The following is a 24,742-nucleotide window of genomic DNA, read 5'->3' as shown; positions in this document are numbered from 1 at the left end:
TTCTGTTGAAAAGGATGAATGTGTCGTGGTTAGAATTAGTACAGCCACCTATTACAGAGCATTGCTCTCAGTCCAGAGTATGTAGTTGAAAACACCAGGGATCTCATCCGCAATGAGATGAGTTTAACATATTAACACACTACCAAAGGATTTCATCAGTCACCCCCATGCTCAAAACCATCCGTCTGGAATGTGCAGAACCAAACCAAACAATGGAAAGTGGAGGTTTATGGCAAAAATGCCTTTAATCCTGCCATGAACTTCAGCAGTGAGACCAAATTTAATTGCTCAGATTATGGGTCTCAGTCTGCAGTTCATAAATATTTCTAGCTTAAGTTACACGGATTGCAAATTAAAATTAAAATTAATGATGGGAATTAATTTCTATTTCAGACTTCACAAGCATGCAATACTAAAACCCAGCATTTATGTATCTTATGCATAACAACAACAACAAAGAACAATGGAAACAGCATGCATACTGTGCCGATATTTAACAGATGCTTATTTTTTTTTGGTTAAAAATTGTATCTGTTACATAATGCCAATCAGTGTTTTTACAACTTTGATTGACTATGCCTGGTATTTTGAAGAAGAAGAAAGAAGAAGACGAAGAAGAAGACAAAGAAGAAGACGAAGAAGACGAAGACGAAGACGAAGACGAAGAAGAAAGAATTCTGACTTATGACAACGCTTTCCAGGGTTTCCTAGATAGAGAGCACTGAGAAGCAGATTCTCATTACTGTACCTTCTTCTAGGTTTACTCTGGGACTGTGCAGCTTGCTCAAGGCTAAACAGCCTGGATCTGGAAGCCACAGGTCCCTATGGTAGACTTGAACTCCCAACCTCTAGCTCTATAACCAGATACCAACCTCACTGAGCTGTTGAAATCATCATCTTCATCTATCAAAATTTTCAGCCAAAGTAACAAAATCAGTCAGATTCTGGGATTTTCCCTGGTTTGGTGTCAATTTATAAATGGTAATGAGCACACAAGGGTATCCTGTGTAGACCATTTTGACAGCTGCCATTGGTGTTGTGAACATTCAGGCTGCCCTTTGCAATGCAGAGTATGCCATCCTTTTTTCCTGTTGACAACACAGACATTATATTGGGCAGCAATATCAGGCCATTCTCTGGTGTTTTAAATCAGTGGTTCTTAACCTTGGGTTACTCAGGTGTTTTTGGACTGCAATTCCCAGAAGCCTTCACCACCAGCTGTGCTGGCTGGGGTTTCTGGGAGTTGCAGTTCAAAAACACCTGAGTAACCCAAGGTTAAGAACCACTGTTTTAAATCATGGACCACAGAAGCACAATATGCCATATTTCTAAACTAGAGAGTTTTTGGATAATTGAATTAAGGGCCAGGATATGTCTCAAATTAGGCTCAGCTCAATAACCTTTTGTCATCATCAGAACTGGGCTTTTTCACAAATAAATAATGCTCCCTGCAAACTTTTGTCATTAATCTAATTAAAATTTCTTTAGTAGTGCTGAGATAATCCTTTTAGCTGTTGGTCTTTTTAATCCATTGGGAGAACCCCTTGCTGATCTACTGCAAATCACTCTAAAATATACCAGTAAATTCTTATCTACTGTCTGCCTTCAGCTTTGAAAAGTTTGTCTGCCTGCCTGCTTACCTGTCTGTTTTATATCCCACTTTATCTACCCAAAGTGGTTTGCGTTTTTAAAAGAAATATTATTAAAAACACAGCAGATTACACCATCAAATAAAAACAGACTAAAATAAATAAAAACTAGTTTGAAGTCATTAAAAACCTATTTATACAATTTAAAAACAAAACAACAATGGCAGAATTAGCCATTGTTCAGTGGCCAATATCTGTTTCAATTAAAAAATGTATTCATCTGCCAGTGGGAAGTTAAGAAGGAGGGGGCCAGCATGGTTTCCCTTAGTACAGAGTTTCATAGTATGGAAATATCCAACAAAAAGGGACCCTCCCTCTTGTCCTCACCAAACCTCACATGATGAGAGTAGTGGGAGAGAGAAAAAGGCCAGTCTTGATCATCTGAAGATCTGGGCGAGCCCATACAGGGAAATCCTGTTTTTCAAAATCATGGGTCAGAGGTTATTGTGATAGTTTGCATCCAGTTTTTTTTTTCCTGTTCCCTGTTACTATAAACCAAAGCAAAGCACGCAGGAAGCAAGCTATCCTGTTCACACTGATACTCCAGAAGATATGATGTTGCAATGATCACATGCAGATTCTGGGCTGGGCAGGAAGATGCCACACCTTCTTTGTGTGTGTGTATGTGTGTTATAGCTAACTTTGTTTAAAGAGGCTTTGTGGATTTCACTTCTGATATTTTCTCTGCAGATGAGCTTTGTGTTCCCTTGACCCCCCCCCCCCCGAACTATCACTTTGAAGCCCATGCAAGGGCTTGCTTATTGGTTGTGCTTGTTTCTCCATCACCATAGACTTGTTTATCTCACCCTATGGTTTTGCCTTTATCAGCAATTTCTTCAAGACGTCTGTGCCCTGACCTGTATGTTTGTTCATCTCTCTCTCTCTTGTACTGAGCAGTATTGCCAACTGACTTATATTTTTGTTTTCCCTCTTGCAGAACTGGGTTTCCCGAGGAAAGGATGCTGCCTGGTCTTTGGTTTCATGTACAAGGAGAAGTATCGGCGGATGACTGAAGGTGAGTGCGCCCTGTTTGCCTCCATACTTCCCACTGGCAGGATCCTTTCCAAATTCCTCCCACCGGGTCTTCTATTATTATTCTCATGATTTCCTTTTCTCCCCACTCTGTGCGGGTCTCTCCCTTCTGGCACCCAAAAGATATCTTTTGTCCTAACCAAGTTATGGCAGGTATCATGACAAGATCCCTTTTGCACACCCAGAAATAAAACCATCAGACTTGCAGCACCTACATACTTCATTATTAGCCTAACTGGGTGGGTGTGCTGGGAATTGGATCCCATCAATATCTGGATGGTCATATGTTCCCCAGCTTGGCAGGTCTGGAGTCAAGGGTCAGTGTGGTGAAACCCCTTTTGAGATCTGTGTCCCACAATGGGATCATCAACAAGACCCCTTTGACTGCTGCTTCTTTTGCTGCTGTTACTCATTTGTTTGTTTGTTTGTTCGTTCCTTCCTTCCTTCCTTCTCTATATCTTCCTATGAATCAGAGGAAATGAGCAAGTAAATTGTACTGGAGGAAATTGTGGGGTGGGGGGAGTACACACTAACGGAGGTTTGCCCAATGTCTGAAAAGCAAGCTAATACAATCAGTGGCGATACTTACATTTATTATGCAGTCACTGAACCAGATTAGAACAGCAGAACAACATAAGTAAAATGGTATTTAAAATAAAGCACAGTTGGTTAAAATGATAATATCTTTTTTATGTGGCTTTGCAACAATAGTGGAGGGAAAAGGAAGCTGGCAATGGGCTCTAGTAGAGCTTGTTTGTACGAGCAGGAAATACTCACTTTACTATTTTGCTAGCTTTCCAGTCTGTTTCCTCACGTTAGGTCAAAGATGTCTCTGGCACTCTTCTTTCTGGAGACTACAGTAGAAAAAGACATGACGCAAAGATGGAACTATTTCATCTCCTTAGGGGCACAGAAAATCTTATTATGGAGTACTCTGATCGTGCCTTTCCACTTTTGCAGAAAGAGGTATTTAAATTTATTCCTAGTGAAAGCATGACAACATTTAGGAATGAGCAGGTTCTCCAGATATCTATCATGCATAGTAAAACTCAGAAGTTAATCCAAGCTGCGCACGGGGACAAGATCTTTGGGAATGTGAAAATCAGTATGGGAGATCTATATTCTTGATTTGAGATAATTTTTCAGTATTATAGTTTTGGGTACAGAGGAAGGCCTGCACCTTGGTAATAAAAGCTTCAGAAAGGAGCGAGTAAAAAAGTATTTTTTGAAGGAAACCTACAGATGGGTCTGCATGCCAACCTTTCACCAATGCTAAAAAGGCTAAAACCTTATATTCTGTAAGAGTAAATGTAGCCTCTGCCTATTGGCTTGCAGTTGTCATCCATCTTGTCATTCCAAAATCCTAAAGGTTTGCAAGTACACTTTCAACAGGTGGATTAAATCCCTGAATCCAGCTTGGAATGCTGTTATAGATGGTTATACCAATTGGAAAAGAGTTTTCACCTTGATTACCTGCAAGCCAGCAGAGATAAACGTGCCCACTTTCATATTTTGAAATCAACATTCTTACTAAATTCTGTGCCACCTGTGCTGCAGATTCTGTCTAGGTAACCCAGACAGAATCTGCAGGTAACCCAGCTAGCTCAATATGCTGCTGATCAGGTCTCTACTTATTTAGCAGCCCATGTCCAAGAAAGGCCACGATCTTAGTTTCGCTGAAAGTAGCCCACAAAATCATGTAATAGCTGTTTAAGAAGAACATGAGAACAGCATCATCCTCTTGTCGCATAATAGAATCTTGGTTTCTGCCATCTTTGGTACATGAAATGTTGATGCTAAACAATTCCCAATCAGAGATACAGAACAAAACAGAAGCACTTAGATAAAAAGTAAGCAGTTTAAACAAAAGTGTTAAAAAACTAAACAACATTTAGATAAAGGTAAAACAATGGAGAGGCTAAAGCACTTGTCTGTTAGACCCTACTGGTGGCATAAATAATAATAATTGCATGTTGTCAAATACATTATGAACTATGAGGACCCTTTCCAGGGTTTCCTAGGTATAGAATTCTCAGGTATAGAATAGGATGAATGATTCATTTGGGGCTCTCCGGGACCATATAGCTAGAAATACATGGTGGGGAATTGATCTCCCAGTCTCTGATTTTGTCTTGTACCCAAGCTGGATTTGTGGATTTTTCCTCCAGGCCAATCTTCCTCCAGGTCTATGAAGGCTACAGATTATCCATTTCCACAGAAGTGCAACATTGTCTCCCCCCGAGTCTTGAAACTGACGTTTCATGTTGTTGATACTGCTTATATTTCAAGTCATTTATTTGGTTCTAAGATGAAGTAGGTTAGGACATCTCTCCTTGATGGTCACATGCCCTGTTCTTGAACTTAATTCCAGAAAATATATGTCCAGTGTCTTTTTCCAAATGCAGATGAAGGTTTCAGCTCAGGGAGGGGAAAAATCCATGCTTCACTTTAACACTGAAAATAAAAAGCAACCAAGATAAGAACCCAGATGAAGGCAAACATCCTTTGCAGGCATGTCAATGATTCCATGGGGCCACATGAACTCCTTCCTAAGAAATACAAACATACATTATGGTTAATTCCCTCAACTTGCCAAACTTCCTATAAGCAACCATTGATTAACTGTTGCAATAGCTGTGCATAATTGTGAACAGAAATCATTAAACTATTAAAAGCCTTTGCAGTAGGAAGCAGTTAGCATCCGAGCAGCTTGCCGTTTTGACACTTGACTTTTTAGGAAGGATGAAATTGCATGGAAAGAGCCTCTAGTGCTTCCATATTTAAGGTGATGTGTTGCAACAAAAGGAATCAGCATTACTGATTTCCTGATTCTTAGTTCTTCACCACAGGTGTTTTATAGGCTTCCTCCTTGATTTCTGTTGTTGTAACGTATTCAACTATTGGTGTATTTCATTTAAAGCATGTGTTCAAATCTGTTTGTGTATTTCATTTAAAGCATGTGTCCTCCATATAAAAGATCTCCCCAAGAATTACAAATATAGGCATCACTAGGACAGTTCTGTTCTGTTCTGAAACCTTTAATGGCATTTACAAACTTCAACAACACTAGCAAAATAGGAGAAGTAAAATTACACAAATTTCACAAATTAGGACCGAGAAGCAGGGGACAATTGCAGAATTGCAGATAAGAAACCTACAACAGCAATGGTCAGGGCATTACATTCATCACTCATGAAAACAGAAATAATTGACTCAGAAGAATTGGAAAAGGGCATTGAAACAGTATCTGAACCAGGGTGTCAGGAGTCTCTAAGCAAAAAAAAAAGTCTTTTTTCACAAGGAATATTAAGAAATCGACCGGCATGGGTGGAAAAAATATTAAAACGGGCTAACATAAAAGCTCTTCTTCGATGTGGGTTTATTAGGGAATGGGAATATTTGGGAGAATAATCCTGAGATGGAGAAAAATCCAACAGAAAGAGGGGAACATAGAGGATTAAGGTTATTGCATAGGTAATTCAATTTGGCATGATAGAACTTGTCCTTGATTATGTAATAAGCCACTAGGACAGTTGCTAGAGAGGCAGGAAAGGGCTTCTATGAGGCACAAGTTTAACAAACCAGTATTATGGTTTCTTGAATGCTCAAAAGCAAAGGAGTTGTTACAAAAGTAGAAGTTGGGGAAAAAAGGTAGTATTCCTCATTTTGTCTAGAAGCTCCGTGTTCTATGGTTGATGCTCATTTATTGTAGAATTGATTTTCCCAGGTCAAAACCTGTAAGCCTTAACTTAACTAAGATAATGCCTGGGACCAACCATCCCTAGTCAATTCTGGGGCATATCCCAGACAAAAAGCAATTAACATTGACCTACCTTTATTTTGCATATCCTGTGTCTTTGATTCTTTTGTAAGTACTATTTTCCCAGGAAACTGGCAGCCATTTTGTTTATGGAGTTGTCATGTTTATGACTCATGCCAATTGTGTTCTCCCTGAGGGAGATTTTCCATTAGCAAGACATACTTTCCCTCTGTGTTATTCAGGCTTCACATAAAACCTCTTTCAGCATTCAAAATGCCTGCATGAAAATAATAAGATTTAAAATCTTGTGCCTGCTCTAAAGTATTTGGTTGTTGTTTACTAAGCAGGCCTACAAATCTATGATTTTTGCCATTAAAATAGGATACAAAAGTTATATCTTTTGTTCTCATCAATGCCTGTGCCATTTCATGTACGGATTGACACAGTCCCCAAAATGCAGTGTGCTTAATGGGAATTTCATATAATTACCAACAGAAGGTTGTCTAAGAAGAAGAAACTAAACAGAAGTCTGGTATTTCTCAACAGAGCATGCGGTTCCTTCAGTAAACAAGCCCAATATTTCTTTTTGGCCTACAGAAATCACAACTGTGTCAAGATATTTACCTAAAAGGGAGAAGGGATGTTAATTTGATCTTAGATAACATTTGATATATACAGTACTGTGCAATACAAGGAACTGCCCTCAATGGCAAAGTTGAATTTTTACCCATGATGCAGAGTTCGCCCACTTCTGCCTCACTGTCTGCACTTACTTGATGAATCTCAAATATGTGAAAATGTAGACACATCCAACAGTGCATGAAATTGCTGCAAAAACAAAGCAAGCCAAGGCCGGATTGTGCTGCTTGGCCTCACTTACGTCATCCATTCCTTTTTGAAAGTTCTTACCAGTTTCTTAGCTTATGTGTTGCCTGTCAAAGCCGGCTGGAAGTTGAAGTGATCTTTATTTCTGACACTGGAGAGCAGAATATGACGAGTGTTATTCTAATTGCATTTGGTCATTATTGCTTCTGTCCATTTGAAAACCTTGTGATTGTGTTTCCACATAACGAACAGAGTCTAGAGAATGGGGCAGCACAATTTCGGCAGAAAGAGATTTTCTGAACCTCCTCATGTCCCAATTAAGGATCAGCATTACTTCTTTATGTCTGGATCACTATGTAGCTCAGGGCTGCAAGATACGAGGAGGAAATTAAACCGGTGACAGTTGTAGTCTGAGCAGAGGAGCGGTAGAGCTGTTGCATGATGATAGCCTTGAAATAAAGAAGCGTTAGACTTAATCCTACACCATCTGTCTTCATTCTGCTAATAACCCACTCAATCAGACACCACAGACTGTTGGTTAGCTTTCAGAAACAGATACATAATCACTGGGAACATGCCATTTCTCCTGAATGATCTTATAAAGACATAATATGCCTGATGGTAACTATTGGTTTGACCTGGTGATATGATTTGACCAGAGCGTCGAAGTCTGTAGTCATGAATAATGTTGTTTCCAGTAATTAGTTACTTTTTGGGTGATTAACACTTTAGTTACTTTTTGGATGCAACAAGCAACACTTGAGTTACTTAGGTGTATTAAATAATACAGTACCTACTTCCTTTCAAATGTTACATTTAACTGGGATATGAGAAATTTTAAAGGCATTTTCACAGGAACCGTCCAAACTGTGCCATTTTAAAATTAATCCTGGCAAATAGAAGGGGAAGATATGGAGGCAGTGACAGATTTTTAACTTCTTGGGCTCCATGATCACTGCAGATGATGACAGCAGCCACAAAATTAAAAGACGGCTGCTTCTTGGCAGGAAAGTGATGACAAACCTAGATAGCATCTTAAAAAGCAGAGACATCGCCTTGCTGACAAAGTTCTGTATAGTTAGAGCTATGGTTTTTCCAGTAGCGATGTATGGATGTGAGAGCTGGACCATAAAGAAGGCTGACCCCCAAAGAACTGATGTTTTTGAATTGTGGTGCTGGAGGAGACTCTTGAGAATCCCCTGGACTGCAAGGAGAACAAACCTATCCATTTTGCAGGAAATCAACAATGAGTGTTCACTGGAAGGACAGATCCTGAAGCTGGCGCTCCAATACTTTGGCCATCTCATGAGAAGAGAAGACTCCCTGGAGAAGACCCTGATGTTGGGAAAGTTTGAAGGCAAAAGGAGAAGGGGACAATAGAGGACGAGATGGATGGACACTGTCATTGAAGCTACCAACATGAATTTGACCAAACTCTGGGAGGTAGTGGAAGACAGGAGGGCCTGGCGTGCTCTGGTCCATGGGGTTACGAAGAGTCGGACACGACTTAATGACTAAACAACAACAAAAATTAATCATAAGTGGAAAAGATAGTATTTTGTGGTTTGTCTTTTTGAAAAACACATTGTAAGGAGCACCATCAGAGCTGATCACTGTAGGGAACCGCAATATATTACTCTGACTTTTTCTGGTCTGTTGATAAGGCAAACACAGTAACACACAACAGCTCCAATTATTTGAATGACTGGAGCAATGATAATGAGGGTGGCAACCTGACTGCAGAGATGTAATGATTACTGCAATCAGTTCTTTTTAAACTGTAATGTTGCATGCTCTGTGGCTTATCTTAGATTGAACTTACACAACATGGATAGCCTACTAAGCCAAAACAGAAAGGCCACCAACCTACTTACGGAGGCTCACAAGAGACAGAAGACACATTGTGTTTTTGCTGCATGCCTCAATAGTAAGAAAATAACAGATAATTTCAAAGACACACAAACATATGTTCCAGTGAAATACAGCCTCAGACTATATATGGACATGACTACCTTCTTCTGAAGCCAGGACTGATGGTAGCCCAACACCTCTTCTCTCCGTTCTCCTCTTCTCCCCTCTTCTCTTCCTTTCTGGATAATACTTAAGCCCCTCAAAGTTGACTAAAGAATGAGAAGTGTAGTGTGTCAACTTGGAACAGATTGGTCTCTAAGATATACAGCGATGAAGAGCAGTACAAGACAATACAAATATAGGCGTTGGATGTCTCACATTATCTTAAATCACCCTCTTAATTAAACTCAAAGCATGCCACCAAATATCTGTGCATGGGTCAAGCCCAAGGCTATGTGTGCGTATTCTGTTCCAATGCCATAGTCTAAAGAGGTCCTGGTTCCTCTGTTTAGCACACCCTGCTGCATCTGACTTTTTGCCAGTTCTGTATTGACAAGTTAGCAATTGCACTGTAGCAATTATGGCAGGATTTTGGCAGCTGCTCATAAAATGACTAACAAGAGCTATTAAGCATAAGAAGGTGTCAACCTAATCCTTCGCCACCTGTTCAGCAAGCCGGTGGATGATAGTAGGTACTCAAGACTTCTTTCCCCTACATAGAAGAGCCGGATTAGAAACAATCCACTGTTTCCCTTCTTCATTATTATTCCTTTACCTCCCCATTTTATTTTATTTTTTGCTGTTGTCTTCTACAGTTGTACATTTATGTTTTAAAAATATCACGCATGGCCTTGCTGAATCGGATGAATAATCTGTTTCCAGTGCACACAGTCCCCAAGGACAGAGCACTTATGCCATCACAAAGGCATTTAGAGGTTTAAGTGTGAGGGACCCATGGGGCCATGATTGAAGTCTCCTTCCTTGCTGGAAGATCAGAGGTGTAGAAGGGACAAAGTGTTGCTCCCTCCCTAGCAGTTCCTTCATTGTTTGGCTTTTCTGATCATCTACATAGGCCGTGGTAGGTGCAGTGTGATGTAACAGACAGACTGCCTCAGAAGGATTCAGGAGACTGGAGTTAAAATCCCCACTGAGCCAATTCATTGGAGGAAGGAAATGGTGCTAATGGTAATCTACTCCTTAAACATCCCTCATACCTCAAAACCCCTTTTAGGGTCATCATAGTTAGAAGCAACTTGTCAGAATTTAAGAGCACCAGAGGCTTTAATGTTTTCCAGAGCTTTTGTCTACAGAGCTTAAAAAGAAGGAAGAATACTAGAGTAAGCCATTCAGATACTTTTTTTTTCCAGTGGGTAACATTTAACTTAAAGATGCACACAAGTAAATGACTGGGAAACAGATCTCACTTGTGCGACCTATCCACCTTGGGAAGAACAGATTGCAGAGCCCCCAACAGTGCATATGTGTCAACAGGGGTAGCACTTTGCCCTCTTGATGTTTTAGTTTACAATCCCCAGCATGATTAATGGCAAAAGACGGTGTGGGTTTTAGTCTAAAACATTTGGCCTCTCATCATGGATCCAAGGTCATATTCCCATTAAAAGAGGTAGGTAGGCGAGACGAAAGAAAGAAAGAAAGAAAGAAAGAAAGAAAGAAAGGGAGGCGCATGAACTTGTGGCTTGCTTGATATGAATCTGTCTGTTAGTATACCAGTAGAACTAGTAAAAGTGTATCTCGAAAGTCACTTTTTCCATTGAGCAACAAATATGTTCAGCTACTTGAGAAGTAATTTTAGTGGGAGGTGGACCAGATTGTGCTCTCTTACTGACATCCCTAGTGTGAAGAATTCTGAGATATATGTAGCAATCACCACCCACTCAGGATGAGGGAGCATCATTAATTATTCACATAAATAACCTATACTGTCATGCACATTAACAACTCTGAAGCGCAATAAGTACACAAACTATCACATGCCCATACACTTCAATGTAAGACAAGCAGAATGTACTGGGGCCATGAGGTGGTGTTAATGATTTGCCATATATTCCTTATAATCTCTGCATAGATTGATGTATAACTCAAGACTACATCAAAACAAAGAGCTATACACAGAGAATTTATCATTATGTATCTTCTTTCAGCCAAGAGCACAGCAAGTAATATGACTCTGCTTCACACAGCTGGACTGCTAAAGAGTGTTTTCATTTCACTGCTCCTGGTTCTTCTTTTTTTTAGTTTTTATTTATCTAAAACATAAACATAAAATACACAAATCAAAATACAATATAACTGTGTTCCCCACCACCGTAGATGGGACCTCTTGCTATAATCTTATTCCTCCATTTATATTCTTCCTCTCCTTTTATTGTGCTCTTCCCCAGAACTGCATTGATTCTTGATTTGGAGCTTTCCCCTTTCCTCTTGTTAATACATATTCCAAGAATCTGCCCCATATTTCGTAAAAAACTATTCTTTTACAACTCTCCTTTCTTAACCTTTAAATTATAAGTTAATTTATCATTTAGAGCTATATTCCATATTTCACTATACCATTCATCCATTTGAAATTCAGATTTTGATTTCCATTGCCTAGCTGTTATTAATCTCGCTGCTGTTAATAAATTAGTTATCAATTCTTTAACCATCTTATCATATTCCACATTCCCAAATATTGATAACAAAGCAATCTCAGGATTCAATTCCATGTCTTTTCCACATATCTCACTGAATTCTTTAAAAATATGTTTCCAAAATCTTTGTACTTTTTCACATTCCCACCACATATGAAAGTATGTACCAAATTCCTGGTTCTTCTAATAATAATAACTGTGTGCTGTCAAGTCAATTCTGACTTATGGTGACCCTTTACCATTCCCTTATTTTTTTTGGGGGGGGGGGAGATACACCCTGGGACTGTACAGCTTGCTGAAGGCCAGACTGGAGGTACAAGTGGGAATTTGAACTCCCAACCTCTGCCAATCCAGCCAAATTCTTCTAAAGGTGGGCAAAAAGCTTGGATGAAACAATTACAATTCTATTGTGCTAAGTAAGGACATACCATTCATGTTTTTTTGGGGGGGAAGGGGAGTTAGACTCCAAATCATAGAATTTTCTAAGAATCACCAAGGCCATATCACAGGAATGTCCATAAACACACATCTGCAGACAACTTTTACTCACCTAGGGAAAGGCCGAGGCCTCTTCTAGGCCTTATTTCCTGCCTGGGCGCTGCAGTGCTTCGGGAGGGGAAGTTGTGCCTTCAGGAGGTGTCCCCCTGTAGAGAACAAAGTGCAAGGAGGCTATCATCCCCCCAGAAAGCGTTGCAGCAGCTTCCTCTCAGGAAGCCCTGAGGCATGAAATAAGGCCTAGCAGAAGCCTAGGCTTTTCTTTAGGTGAGTGAAATAAAGGTAAATATGCAGGTGTCTGTTTGCTAGAACTCTCAGGAATTCTTCCTTAGTAATACTGGGAGAATTTTGTAGATGAGAATAATAGTAATTAAAAAAATGGGCATATCTCTACTTCATGCTCTCAGGGGTCATCTCTGTCAAGTGACCTGTTGCACATTTTTTTTCAGAATCAAAGAGGCAACCTCTTGTGTGATGAACACCTTGCCAGAGAGTGCATTTCTTGCATGATTGCTGTGTCACACACACATCTCTCTCACACACATACAGGATGGCACCACACTTTTAATAGATACTATCGAAAATCTCACCTTTACTCTCTTGAAGGATGTTTTTTGTTCTGTTGTTTTCAATAGATGCATGTTGCAGATACACAGTTTTGGGATCAAGTGTTCCCAGATGAGACAAGTCTAGAATTTAGAATTACAGCACATGTATTACATATGCAGTGGCAAGATTGCTTGAATTACTCAAGACAGCTTTCTCCTGTGCGCTGTTATGAATGGGTGAGAATTTTTCTTGGCTCTATTTGAATAAGAAAAGCACAGAACCTAGAGACTTATTGTTAAAGACAGCAGCAGCAACAAATTTCTGAGCCTTCTCGTCTTTAAAGGCTCATGCAAAAAAAGCATTAAGCCACCTTGTTTAGAGCAAATTGTGTTGCTGCGTTGTGTCATTATTTGCACACTTTTATTTAAGTTTCACACCCATAATGCAAGCATTCTCATTCTTCTCTTGTCAAGAATGCCACCATATACTTCACTCTCTTGCAGAACAAAGAGAATATTTTTGCACTTCTTTATCTTCATGTGAAAAGATATGTCAAACAAGGATTCGCATCCCTGCACTAGAGGGGATGTTCCTTTTTTATGCACACCAACGTATGGAAGGTGGGTTTACAACGTAGTAGAGCACGGGGCACAGATGTTCTGGACCTCCAAATGTTATGGACTAAGCTCGCCATGGTCTCTTTCAACCCATCATGTTTGTTAGGCTTCTGGGTGCTTTATGCCAAAACATCTGGTGAGTCCAGAGTTCCCCATCTATGAGGCAGGGGCTATCAGGATAGCAGTACGCTAACTTCACAAGAAATATCTCTGTCTTATTGTTACTGTAGTTTAATTTCCTCCTTGAACCCCTAGCAAATCATAGATACGATGCAAATCTGGTGGGGCAGCAAGGGGGGGAGGGAAGTGCTTATGTAGGTGGGTGAAAGCTGTTTTATGGTTTATAATTATCCTGTACCAGCCTTCCAAATAATTATAACTCTTGCATATTAATAATTGATCTGGAACAGCCGCCCTGCACCGCAGAGCAGACAACGGAAGGAAGGAGTTCAAGCTGGGTTTGTAAAATGTTGCGCGGTCTAAACAGAACAACTGGTAAAATGGGAAGCCAGGCGCACACATTTGCATATATTCACCCCCTTCTCCTCCCCAAAGTCAGTGAGCTATTAGAACAATTAACTGGTGTGTCCATTAAAGGCGAGGCAGCAATTATTTTGTTTCTAATTTAGAATAAAAATAAAAACCCACTTGTGCAGTCGAGTGGCTTATTTGTCCTGCTTAAAGGAATCTAATAGGGTGACTGTTGTCAACAGAGAGAAAGCTTCCCTGCTTCCATTTGTTTTCCCACTAATTTGGTATCCCTCTCTCTCTCTGTTTCCCCTCCTTCCAAATTTTATAATGAAAACTTGAAAGAAGGAGAGAGGGAGGGAGGGAGCCTCATAACTGCAGAGTTTGTCATAAGCCTGAGGAAGGCACAATCAAGGCATTTAAATCCTGCAAAGGCAAAACAAAGGTGGAGAAGAAAATTGCTATTGAGAAAACAGTTTTGGAGACTGAATGATTTGTCAATGCAAGTTTGCTCTTAGCTTCAAATGCTTATTAGCTTCTTCAGCAAGAAACTCTGAAGGTTATGCATGTTGTAGTTGGGGCAAAAATCATTGGCAAAGCTTAAGCCTCCACTTATTTAAGGAAACTGCAAAGAACTGCTCTCAGATGGACAACTTTGGAAAGTTACTTTATAGGACTAAAACATCTAGAATTCCTCATCCAACATGACTAGCTGCCATGCTAGTTGGGGAGTTCTGGGAGTTGAAGTCCAAAAGCAGTTTTTTTATTTTCTTCTCCTGCCTATAGTTAGGTTTTCCTTGTTAAAGCCCACCAGACCCACTTCCAAGGATGGAATCAGAGAACCTGTGGAACTCCTTGCCACAGGATGTGGTGATGGCATCTGGCCTAGATGCCTTTAAAAGGGCATTGGACAGATTTCTGGAGGAAAAGTCCATTGCAGGTTATTTATTTACCTTTGGGTAGTGTGGGTGGCATATAAATTAATTAATTAATTAATTAATTAAATAAATAAATAAATAAATAAATAAATAAATAAAATTTATTTATTTATTTATTTATTTATTTATTTATACATACATACATACATACATACATACATACATACATACATACATACATACATACATACATACATACATACATACATACATACATACCCTGCCTATCTGGTCATTGCAACCACTCTAGGCGGGGTTACAGGTTACAAGCCATGATGGGGGATGTCTAATCTCCAGGCTTTAAAGAGAGGGGACCTCAAGATGCCAGATGCAGGGGAGGGCGATCAGGAGACAGAGGCGTCTGGTGGGGCCACTGTGAGATACAGGGAGCTGGACTAGATGGGCCCATGGCTTGCTCCAACACAGCTCTTCTTATATTCCTTATGATCCTTGTGTAACCATTTCTTCCTCAACACCACTGACTTCACATTAGCCAATTCACAGATTCATGGAATCATAGAATAATTGAGTTGGGAGGGATCCGTAAGGCCATCAAGTCCAACCCCCTGCTTAATTCAGGAATCTAAATCAAAGTAGATCTGGCAGATGGTCGTCCAATTTTCCCTTCAATGCCTCTAGCACTGGAGTGCTCACCACCTCCCCAAGGTAATTGGTTTCATTGCTGTGCTACTCTAACAGTTAAGAAGTTTTCCCTGATATTCAGCCTAAATCTCGCTTCATGTATCGTGATCCAAGGGAACTAGGTTATCCTGAGAATCCTCCAGCTTTTAATTTTCAATTCGCTCTCCACACACACACGTGTGTGATTGTCAAGTAAAGCAAACAGTAGTTTCAAAGGCAGGGAATTCTCACCTATCCCTAAATTAGGTTTTTTCTAGAGTGGGGATCTGAGTGCCAACCCAACTTTTTCTTTTTCCTCTGCTGCTGTCACTGGAAATGAAGGTGCCGCCTGCTCTGCCACTTGTCAGCTGTAAGTTGGGAGAGCTTATGTTATTCTCAGCGCTGTCACTTTCATCTTGCCAGTGAGATGAAATTGCAAATCATTAGGAGAGGCAGCTCCTGTATCAGCTGAGTGGAGCCTTTTGTTCTTCATCCACCAAAGGGAATTCTAATGGAAACCCGGGGGGGGGGGAGGCTACCACAGTGAGCACCCATGAATTTGTTTAAAACTAGTCTTTGTTTAAAACATGTCTTTATGAGCAGGTTGTTCCATCGGGGAATCTCTTGCTGCTCCTTCGCATCCACGTTGCTCAAGTGAGTCAACAATGCAAGTTAAACCTGAATGAAAAACAAAGAACATTTTCTATTGTCTGCTGTCAGGTGGCGACGAACTCCTGCCAGTCTAGCTGTAAGAGAAGGGACCCTCTTGAACTGGCAAAGGCTACATCTAGATGCATCCTGGTGAAACCTGTTAGGCATACCTGAATAATTATAATGTCTGAGCAGGTAAAATATTCAAGTGAAGCTGTGCAGAATTTTGGCATCATAACCTCCAGCCCTCACCATGTGCTCTCTCCAGGCTACACCCCTCGCTTTGTGCTATTCATATTATTTATTCCTTTCTGCTCTGCCTCGCAGTTGCCAGGTTGATGGAGAGAACCTTGCACAAGATGGGAGAGGGACATGCCTGCAATTTAATGGCGCTTCGCCCCCTTCTAAACAGGGCCAGTTTTTTCATTAGTAGGGCTGCCAGGTCTCAAAATAGTAGATGAAGTCTTAGGGAGTCACTATGTGTCATTGTAGCAACCAACATGAATTTGACACAACTCCAGGCGGCAGTGGAAGATAGGAGGGCCTGTTATGCTCTGGTCCATGGGGTCACGAAGAGTCAGACACAACTAAACGACGACAATGTGTCTCCAGGCAGGAAGTCAAATCTTGGTCAGATGAAGGGTTGGGGAAGGCGAAAGTTTCATTCTGCTATGGGGTGGCTTCAAAGCCAAGGCACCCATCCGTGTTATTGCTAGCTGAAGCCAGCCTAACATATCTCAGCGCAAATATGTCTGTTTATTGTATTTGCTTTGCCCTCTTCCCTTGTCTGCTTCACCTCTGTGACATAACAAGGACCCACTCTTTGGCTATCACAAGCCCTCTCCTCATGGTACCCCAAAGGCCCACCTTCTCCTCTCAAGTTTGGGCCCTAAAATCTGAGTGAATAACATATTCTTGACTTAACAACCCTAACACTGGAGAGAAAGAGAGAAGTTTTTGCCATGAAAGCAGGACTGGTTTGGAGAATTAGTCAAAATATTAGGGATTAAATTAAAGACTTATGATTTCCATGGTAGAGTCCATTTGTCAGGGAAAATATGGGGAATGCAACCTCTTAGTTCTGCTTGACCTTACTTGATAATATCTCCTATGGTATCTGCCTTATTGAATTAGCCATGTGAGTTCGGTGTACAGAGCAGTGGCCCCATTCTTAATTTTGGAAAGAACTATTTTGAGAAGGAAACACTGGGGGAGGGGGTTCTCTTATATTCCATGGCACATATATTATGGGATTCCATAGGGCTCTATCAGACCCCACGGCTCTTTAATTTCTGTGTGATGCTTTGGGATGAAGTTTAGGAAGATCAGATTCCCCAAAGATCCCTAATAGTGAAGAGTATAATATTAGCTTAGAAGGCACCTATCACGCCTACTTTACTTATTTAGAGTTTGGGGCTTTGAAATTCAGTGACTGAAGATAATGTGTTCTGGTGAAAACCTATACATAAACACAAAGTAGTAAAGGAGTCAAATGTTTTGCATTCATGTTTGCTTTTGGTAATAAACCTGAATCGCCCCAGATTGCATAGTAAAATGGCCGATTAAGCAAAAGGTTAGCCTTTTCATGTATGGATACTTTTCTCCTTTTGTTACGCTTATGTTTTCTCTCGAAAATAGTCTAATAAGGTACCAGGGTTGCCTTAATAGCACACATTCAGGTATAATTGTCCTTTCTGTTAAGGGCCATGGCCCCCTTCATATCCACAGCCATGGCTCTGGCTACTGTGATAAACTGTTTCCCAGAGGGTAATATTTTATGAGCAATGCAGGTCACTCCATTGACTCAGCCTCTACTGGACCAGAACCAGCTATTGCAGACCTGTTTATATCATTAAGCCAACTTAAAGTGGTGCAATAAATCCTCCCGCAATCTGTCTTAGCCTCTCACAGGAACTCAGGCTGAAATTATCATCAAGAGTTCAGTTATTCTTTGCCATTGTTTGCCTTGAAGACCTTCATCTTGAGCTCAAAATGACAGCCATGGATTAGCACATGTTGAAATGACTGTATATTTTGTGCACATGGCCACATACATTTCCTGCACTGTGGGTTATATTCCAGCACACCAAATCACTACAGTGGGGTCTCTACTTAAGAACGTCCCTACTTAAAAACAATCCAACTTAAGAACAGCTCCATTTGCTAAATTTTGCTTCTACCTGAGAACAGAAATCCAAGATAAGAACAGGAAAAAAAAACTTTCCTGCTCTTTTTTTAACCTTAGGTCATCTTAGGTTTTAAAAAAATTCTCCCCCTAGTGGTAGAGTACGTATTAACCAGCTTTGCATTAGTTCCTATGGGAACTAATGCTTCAATGTACGAACGCACCTCTACATAACAAAAAAAAAAAAAAAAACAGCCAGAACGGATTAATTGGTTTTCAGCCCATTCCTATGGGAAATTTTGCTTCAACCTAAGAACGTTTCAACTTAAGAACACCATTCCAAAACGGATTAAGTTCTTAAGTAGAGGTTCCACTGTAGTTTCTATGGACGGAAAAGAGCAGATACGGATTAAATGGTTTTCAATGCATTCCTATGGGAAATGCAGATTCAACATAAGAACTTTTCAACTTGAGAACCACCTTCCAATACGGATTAAGTTCTTAAGTAGAGACCCCACTGTATCTTGGTCTGAAAACTTAAGCAAGTTTGATCTTTGCATTAGGCAACATGGGGCAAGAATCTTAGATGTAAGACAATCAGAGGTTAGCAATGGCAGTCTCCCGGCTGTCCCTTCTGAGTCTCTTTATTTATTTATTTATTTTTTAATTTATATGCCGCCCACTCTACCCAGAGGTCTAATCTAGGAGATGAAGTGTGAGTTGTGATCGAGGATCCTGTCCTGTTGCCAATGTTTAAGTAATCCAGACTTTTAACAGATAAGTGCTTGAAGTCCTGGAGCTACCAGGATGAATCTTTCTATCGGAGTTTCTTCCACATTCTGTTGGGTGTGGTTTTTTAAGATGTAAAAATCTCAATTTCTTTGCATTCCAGATATAAAGTAATTTGCAAAAGTTGGTGAGCTCATATTTAAAAGGAACCAAAAATGCAATCATCTTCCATCTCTACTCTTAGCTTTCACTGGCAAGCTCCCAACAATTCAGCTGTCATAGCAGAGTTATCTCATACCATTGATCTTTACAATGATCTGACTTTAGAACCCAGCTACAAACTCATGTCAAAGGGGCTGTGTTTCTGGAAAAGGATCACAGTTCAGAATCCTCTTATGAAGTGCTCAATGAGCAGAAATTTTGGACAGGCCATACATTTTGAAGCGGTGCAATTTATCATCAGCAGAAGATGGTTATTGCCTTCACATCCTGCTGGTGGGCTTTCCAAAGGCACTTGAGACTAGATTAATGCTTCCCAGCCTTGGTTCCTCAGATGTTCTCAGACTACAATTCCCAGGATCCTGGCCAGCACAGCTAGTGGTGAAGGCTTCTGGGAGTTTTTATTCCTTCCTGTATTATTACAGTTCTAACGCCTGGGGCTGACCTGGTGAATAAAAGCCTTTCCCAACCTGATACTGTTCTGCTATTCTGGGGTATCCTGCACAGTCAACAGGACCACTGGAATTGTGGGAGCTGTAGTTTAAAGCATTTGGTTAAGGAAGGCTGATAAATAGTTGCTACTACGAGGCTCAAAGGAAGCACCTTTTTGAGAGATGGTTTATTTATTTATTTATTTATTTATTTATTCGTTCGTTCGTTCGTTCGTTCGTTCGTTCGTTCGTTCGTTCGTTCGTTCGTTCGTTCGTTCATTTATTATCCCGCCTATCTGGTCTGAGAGATTGTCTGCTGCCTTTCTCCTATGGATCCAAGGTGGCTTAAGAAAAAAAAAGTGAAAAACTGAATAATAAATTGTTACAATATTAAAAGAGCATTAAACAGATATCACATTAACACTCATAAATAAGAGCAAATTAAAAACACAAGTAGAACAAGAGAACAAAACAACTCCTTTAAAAAAAACTCCCCTTGGTCAACCAGTATTAACTATTGGTGAGCATTTTGCTCCAATAGATGCTGAGGTAATGAAGCATTAGTAATGTGGCTTCCTTACGTAGGCTTGATACGTCCTCTCTGGGACCACTGCGTGGAGTCATGGTTCACCACCACAGCTTATCAAGGGAAGATGTTGCTAGGACCAGAACACTAACAATACAAATGGAAGGGACACAGGAGTTGTCTATTCTAAGGATAGATTGAGATGGGTAAATTTCTGTAGTCTAGAGAAACCTCAAGGGGAGAAATTGTCAGAGTGTTACAGGTGTTTTATACATATATATATATATATATATTGGTTTTTCATCCCATAAGGACAGATGACAAGCGAAACTATAGTTCCCCCCCCCCAAATTTGTTCCTGTCAGCTTATTGAGTTTCAAGATGGGTGATCATTAAATTGTATTTTTCTGTGGTGTTTTTTTTTTTAAGTCTGGCTGAGTTTTGCTTTCAAAATTGCAAAGGGCATCTATATTATTAGAAGCTGTTGAAGAAATAACCTGTCTCCGCCTCACAACTTTGCCATCCCATCTGGCGGTTTTCACCATCGGATTCAGGCCTTGAATCTGCCTACCTCAGTGTTGTCATCAGTTTTCCACAGCTTCATATAAAAGCCTTTATTAGACCTTTCTGGCAGTCCCAAGGACTGGCCTAATCTCTGCTGAGATACAAAGAATACAGGCAGCCATTTTGTCCCCTTTCCCCTCTCGGCTGTCTCCCTTCTTGAAATCTGAATGCTCAGAAAGTGACATTTCTTGTATGCTGAGCAGACTAGTGAAAGATGCCTGGTTTTCTCTTCTATACTGTTAAAACAAATCTCTAATTAAATGTCACCAAGAGTGAAGATTAATGGTTTAGAGGTACCTATTGGTTGAATACAAAACCTGAAATCTTTTGTTACCAGAGAATTGTAACAAAGAAATTGACATATTTTATGTCTGTGACAATCCCTGTCAAATAACCTTCCTGATTCTGAGCCACAAATTGACTTTGCAGCTATGGATCTTCCTTGCTTTTCCTTTCGTGTTAGTTTCGCCCTTGCTTCACTGCAGTAAAAGCAGTCCCCACCTCCCCGGATGGGCTACATAAGTTTGTATCATTAGACAAACATGAAGGAGGCAATGGAGGCCACATTGAGTAGCCCCACCATCTCCTGGTGTCCGCACGTACCATGTGAATACAAGGAAAGAGCCTTCATAGCTTAACGGAACAGGGCCTTCACACACACAGCTGTATACTGTACAGTGATGCCTCACAAGACAAATGTCTCACACAACGAAAAACTCACAAGACAAAAGCGTCTTGCGATTTTTTTTTGGTGACTTGCAAGATGAATTTTTCTATGGCCATGCTTCGCAAGATGAATTTTTTCCTTTTTGGGGTTTGTTTTAAATCGCACAACTGTTAGTACCATGCTTCACAAGACAAAATTGTTGCAATAGGACACGACTCGCGGAACGAATTAATTTCGTCTTGCGAGGCATCACTGTATATCAGAGGTGGGCAATTAATTTCTATAGGGGGACCACATGAAAAATCTGAACTGTGTTCGTGGGCCAAACCAACTTTACTTAAAAATAAAATGAAACAGTGATGTTATGTTTGTTTTTATTTTAAACTTGTTAATCTTCACAAATACTAAAGAGGTTTTTTTGAGGTATGTTAAAGATAAGCATGTCTGGACGTGGTGGCGCTGCAGGCTAAACTGCAGAAGCCTGTGCTGCAGGGTCAGAAGACCAGCAGTCGTAAGATTGAATCCACGCAATGGAGTGAGCTCCCATCGCTTTGTCCCAGCTCCTCACCAACCTAGCAGTTTGAAAGCATGCAAATGCAAGTAGATAAATAGGTACCACCTCAGTTGGAAGGTAAAACGGCGTTCCCTCGTCACGCTGGCCATGTGACAACGGAAACTGTCTTTGAATAAGCGCTGGCTCTACGGCTTGAAAACGAGATGAACACTGCCCCCTAGAGTCGGACACGACTGAACTAAAAATGTCAAGGGGAACCTTTACCTTTACCTAAAGATAAGCAACTGATCAACTTTAGACAAAAAGCTATAAATGGTTTTGATATTCAAAACTGTCCGCTGGCTGGACAGGAGTGGCTCATGGGCCATATGTGGCCCTCGGGCCACACTTTGCCCAGGTCTGCTGTATATGAATGCTAGGGGGAAGGGCTGGTTGACACATGGGTAGTCAAAGGGTAAAGTTATTTGGTGTGGCTCTGTTTCCCCTCCCATGTATCCAACACATGCAGAAAACTGAGTAGGGCTGGCATACCCAATGTGAAATAGAATGATGCACATTCAATATGGAATATAAGTACTTCTGTTTAGGGAAGCATCAGTGCTCTGTGCTTTCTCCTAGCAGCCACTATCTTTTCCCCCAGCAGCCATCTCGCATCCAGCTCTCCCCAGAATTCTTCCGGAGGTGTAATAAAACCAGATTGAGTACAATGTAGGCTTATAGCTTGTCAACTATTCCCATTTGGGCAGAAAGAATTTGCTTCCAGTGAGTGACAATGCTTTCAGCCCATAGCCTTTAGGCATTGGAGCTGATTGCTAGTCATCTCTCTGATGAATAACGTACCGTCATGAATATGTCTATGCATACATCTTCAATTCCTATAGGGTAAATTTAATGTTATCTTAAGGCTTCCTGCTCCTGAGATGAAGAGATTATTTCAAACCTGCAGCCCACAAGCATAGCCATTGGTTTGAAACACCATTAAGTTTCATTATAACAAATAAACATTGCAATGACATTTATAAGTTACCAGAGAGCACAACAACACAAATATGAAGCAGATAAACGGCATTTGATCCAAATAATTACTGCAGGCAATATTGGGCTTAGTTGGAGCTGGCAGCTGGATGCCAAATAATTTATAGAGTTGCATAAGGCACTGTGCCGCAAACAGCTTTTTAAAAATTATTATGATTACTGCAAACCCTTCTTTTTGTCTCAGATACCTAAAAAGGTTAGGGGTAGCACCTTTTCCAAGTTGGAACCAATAACAGCCTCAGCAGAAACAGCAACAGAGATTGTTGTTGGTAAATAGAAGGGTCAAAATGGAAATCACTGCCCCAGCAAATTTGATTTCCCCCCAACACACGTCCATTCTGCATGTGGTTTTAAATACAGAAACCAGGCAGAGAATAACTGCATTAGTAGAGAAGATTATATTTGCAACATTCAACAATTAATGAAGACAGACATCTGGGCTGTAGTTCTGTTTTTCATTTCCCTCCAGTGTTCAACAAATAATTTTGGAATGATTTCTCCTGTCTTTCATAAACAAATCCTCTACAATACACTCAGCGTCTAAGCCATAAGTTAGGCCAATTTTCATATCAGATGCACGATCTTGTGAGGCTCAGTGCATGAATGTACCGTCAGTGCTACGTGAAGAAAATGTGATGTTCCTTATGTAGCACTATTTCTTAGGAAACAACCATACCACTGATAGGAACCTCATCTGTTGATTCCATGACTTCATATCAAGTTTGCAAGCACTCAGAGCCATCGTGATGCACCTCACATTGTGGCATCTGGATGTCATTGGCTCCAGAAGCTTGCAAGCCAAGTATGAGAAGAGCTTTGGCACAAGGCAAGGGAAAAAGTTCTCCCTGCATCTATACTGAGAGAAGCATCAGAATATCGTAAAAATGGTGGTTGCTTTCTGATGTTTCCTTATGAAATCCCCAGTAGTTTCCATCTGCTGAAGAGAGGAACTTTGTTGGCCATGCAGCCCCTAAACTGGCTGCTGCTTCAGGTCTAGCTCAGTGGTTTAGGCATTCAATTGTGGAGCCAGAGTTTGGGAGTTCGATTCCCCACTGTGCCTCCTTGACAGGGGCTGGACATGATGATCCATAGGGTCCCTTCCAGCTTTGCAGTTCTGAGCTTTGAAGACTAGTGAAGATTATCTCATCACTCGTGTTCCCTGAGGCTCAGACATTTTTTTTATTTATTTCCCTGAAAGTGCCCCTCTCTCTGGTCAGAAGTGGGTGGGTGGGTGGAAGTCTTCTGAGTGATAATCACAGAAGCATACAATCATGGATTTGGTGGGAGGTGTTAGAGGACATTTAGACCCATCTTCCATCTCTTATAGGAAATTCAAAGGCATGGAATCTGCAACAAGTGTTTGTCTAGTTTTTGTTTAAAGAAATTGGAGAACTTAGTTGTGTTCTATGCAATTTCTTCTAATGTTCTGCTGGAATCTTGCCTGCTGTATCTTCTCTACATTAAGTCCAGTCCTGTTCAATGGATTTACAAATTAACACATTCTTGTCCTCTTCTATGGTAGCAGTTTTTCAAATATTTCAAGAGCGCTGTAAGAAGATTCCAAAATCTGGACATCTGCACATCTCCGAAGGGTCGCATAGATTTTATTGCACTTTGAGTGTTTCTATGATGCTGAATGATATCTACCTGTAAATGCAGTTCAGGATATTTTCTTTCCAACCAGCAATGTTCTTTTCACCTAATGAAAGGCATAAATCAGGTTGACTTCTTCCCTTACCATGCTACCGCCTTACATAAAACAACAGTAACAGGTAGTTAATACCATTTATTTTTTGCAAGTCACCTTAAAAAGCTATGAGCATAG

The 24,742-nt window shown here is 40.5% G+C and overlaps 1 protein-coding gene and 1 long non-coding RNA gene across 7 annotated transcripts in view; one reads left to right on the top strand and one right to left on the bottom strand.

The window, feature by feature from the left end:
- Positions 1 to 19,794, bottom strand: part of LOC144584209 (uncharacterized) — a 103,660-nt gene extending 83,866 nt beyond the window's left edge. Inside the window, exon 1 of the long non-coding RNA XR_013538320.1 lies at positions 18,296 to 19,794. This is a non-coding gene — a long non-coding RNA (uncharacterized LOC144584209). The remainder of the gene's footprint in view (positions 1 to 18,295) is intronic.
- The window catches only part of KIRREL3 (kirre like nephrin family adhesion molecule 3), an 846,407-nt gene that overhangs the window by 466,159 nt on the left and 355,506 nt on the right, over positions 1 to 24,742 (top strand). For all 6 annotated transcript variants that reach the window (XM_078379823.1, XM_072978974.2, XM_072978972.2 and 3 more), the window contains exon 2: positions 2,587 to 2,664. In XM_078379823.1, the coding sequence (XP_078235949.1) occupies positions 2,587 to 2,664 (78 nt within the window). The remainder of the gene's footprint in view (positions 1 to 2,586; positions 2,665 to 24,742) is intronic.

Source organism: Pogona vitticeps, chromosome 8 (assembly GCF_051106095.1).
Source record: "Pogona vitticeps strain Pit_001003342236 chromosome 8, PviZW2.1, whole genome shotgun sequence".
Taxonomy (NCBI): Eukaryota; Metazoa; Chordata; class Lepidosauria; order Squamata; family Agamidae; genus Pogona; species Pogona vitticeps.
This window is presented reverse-complemented; position numbering and strand designations above follow the sequence as displayed.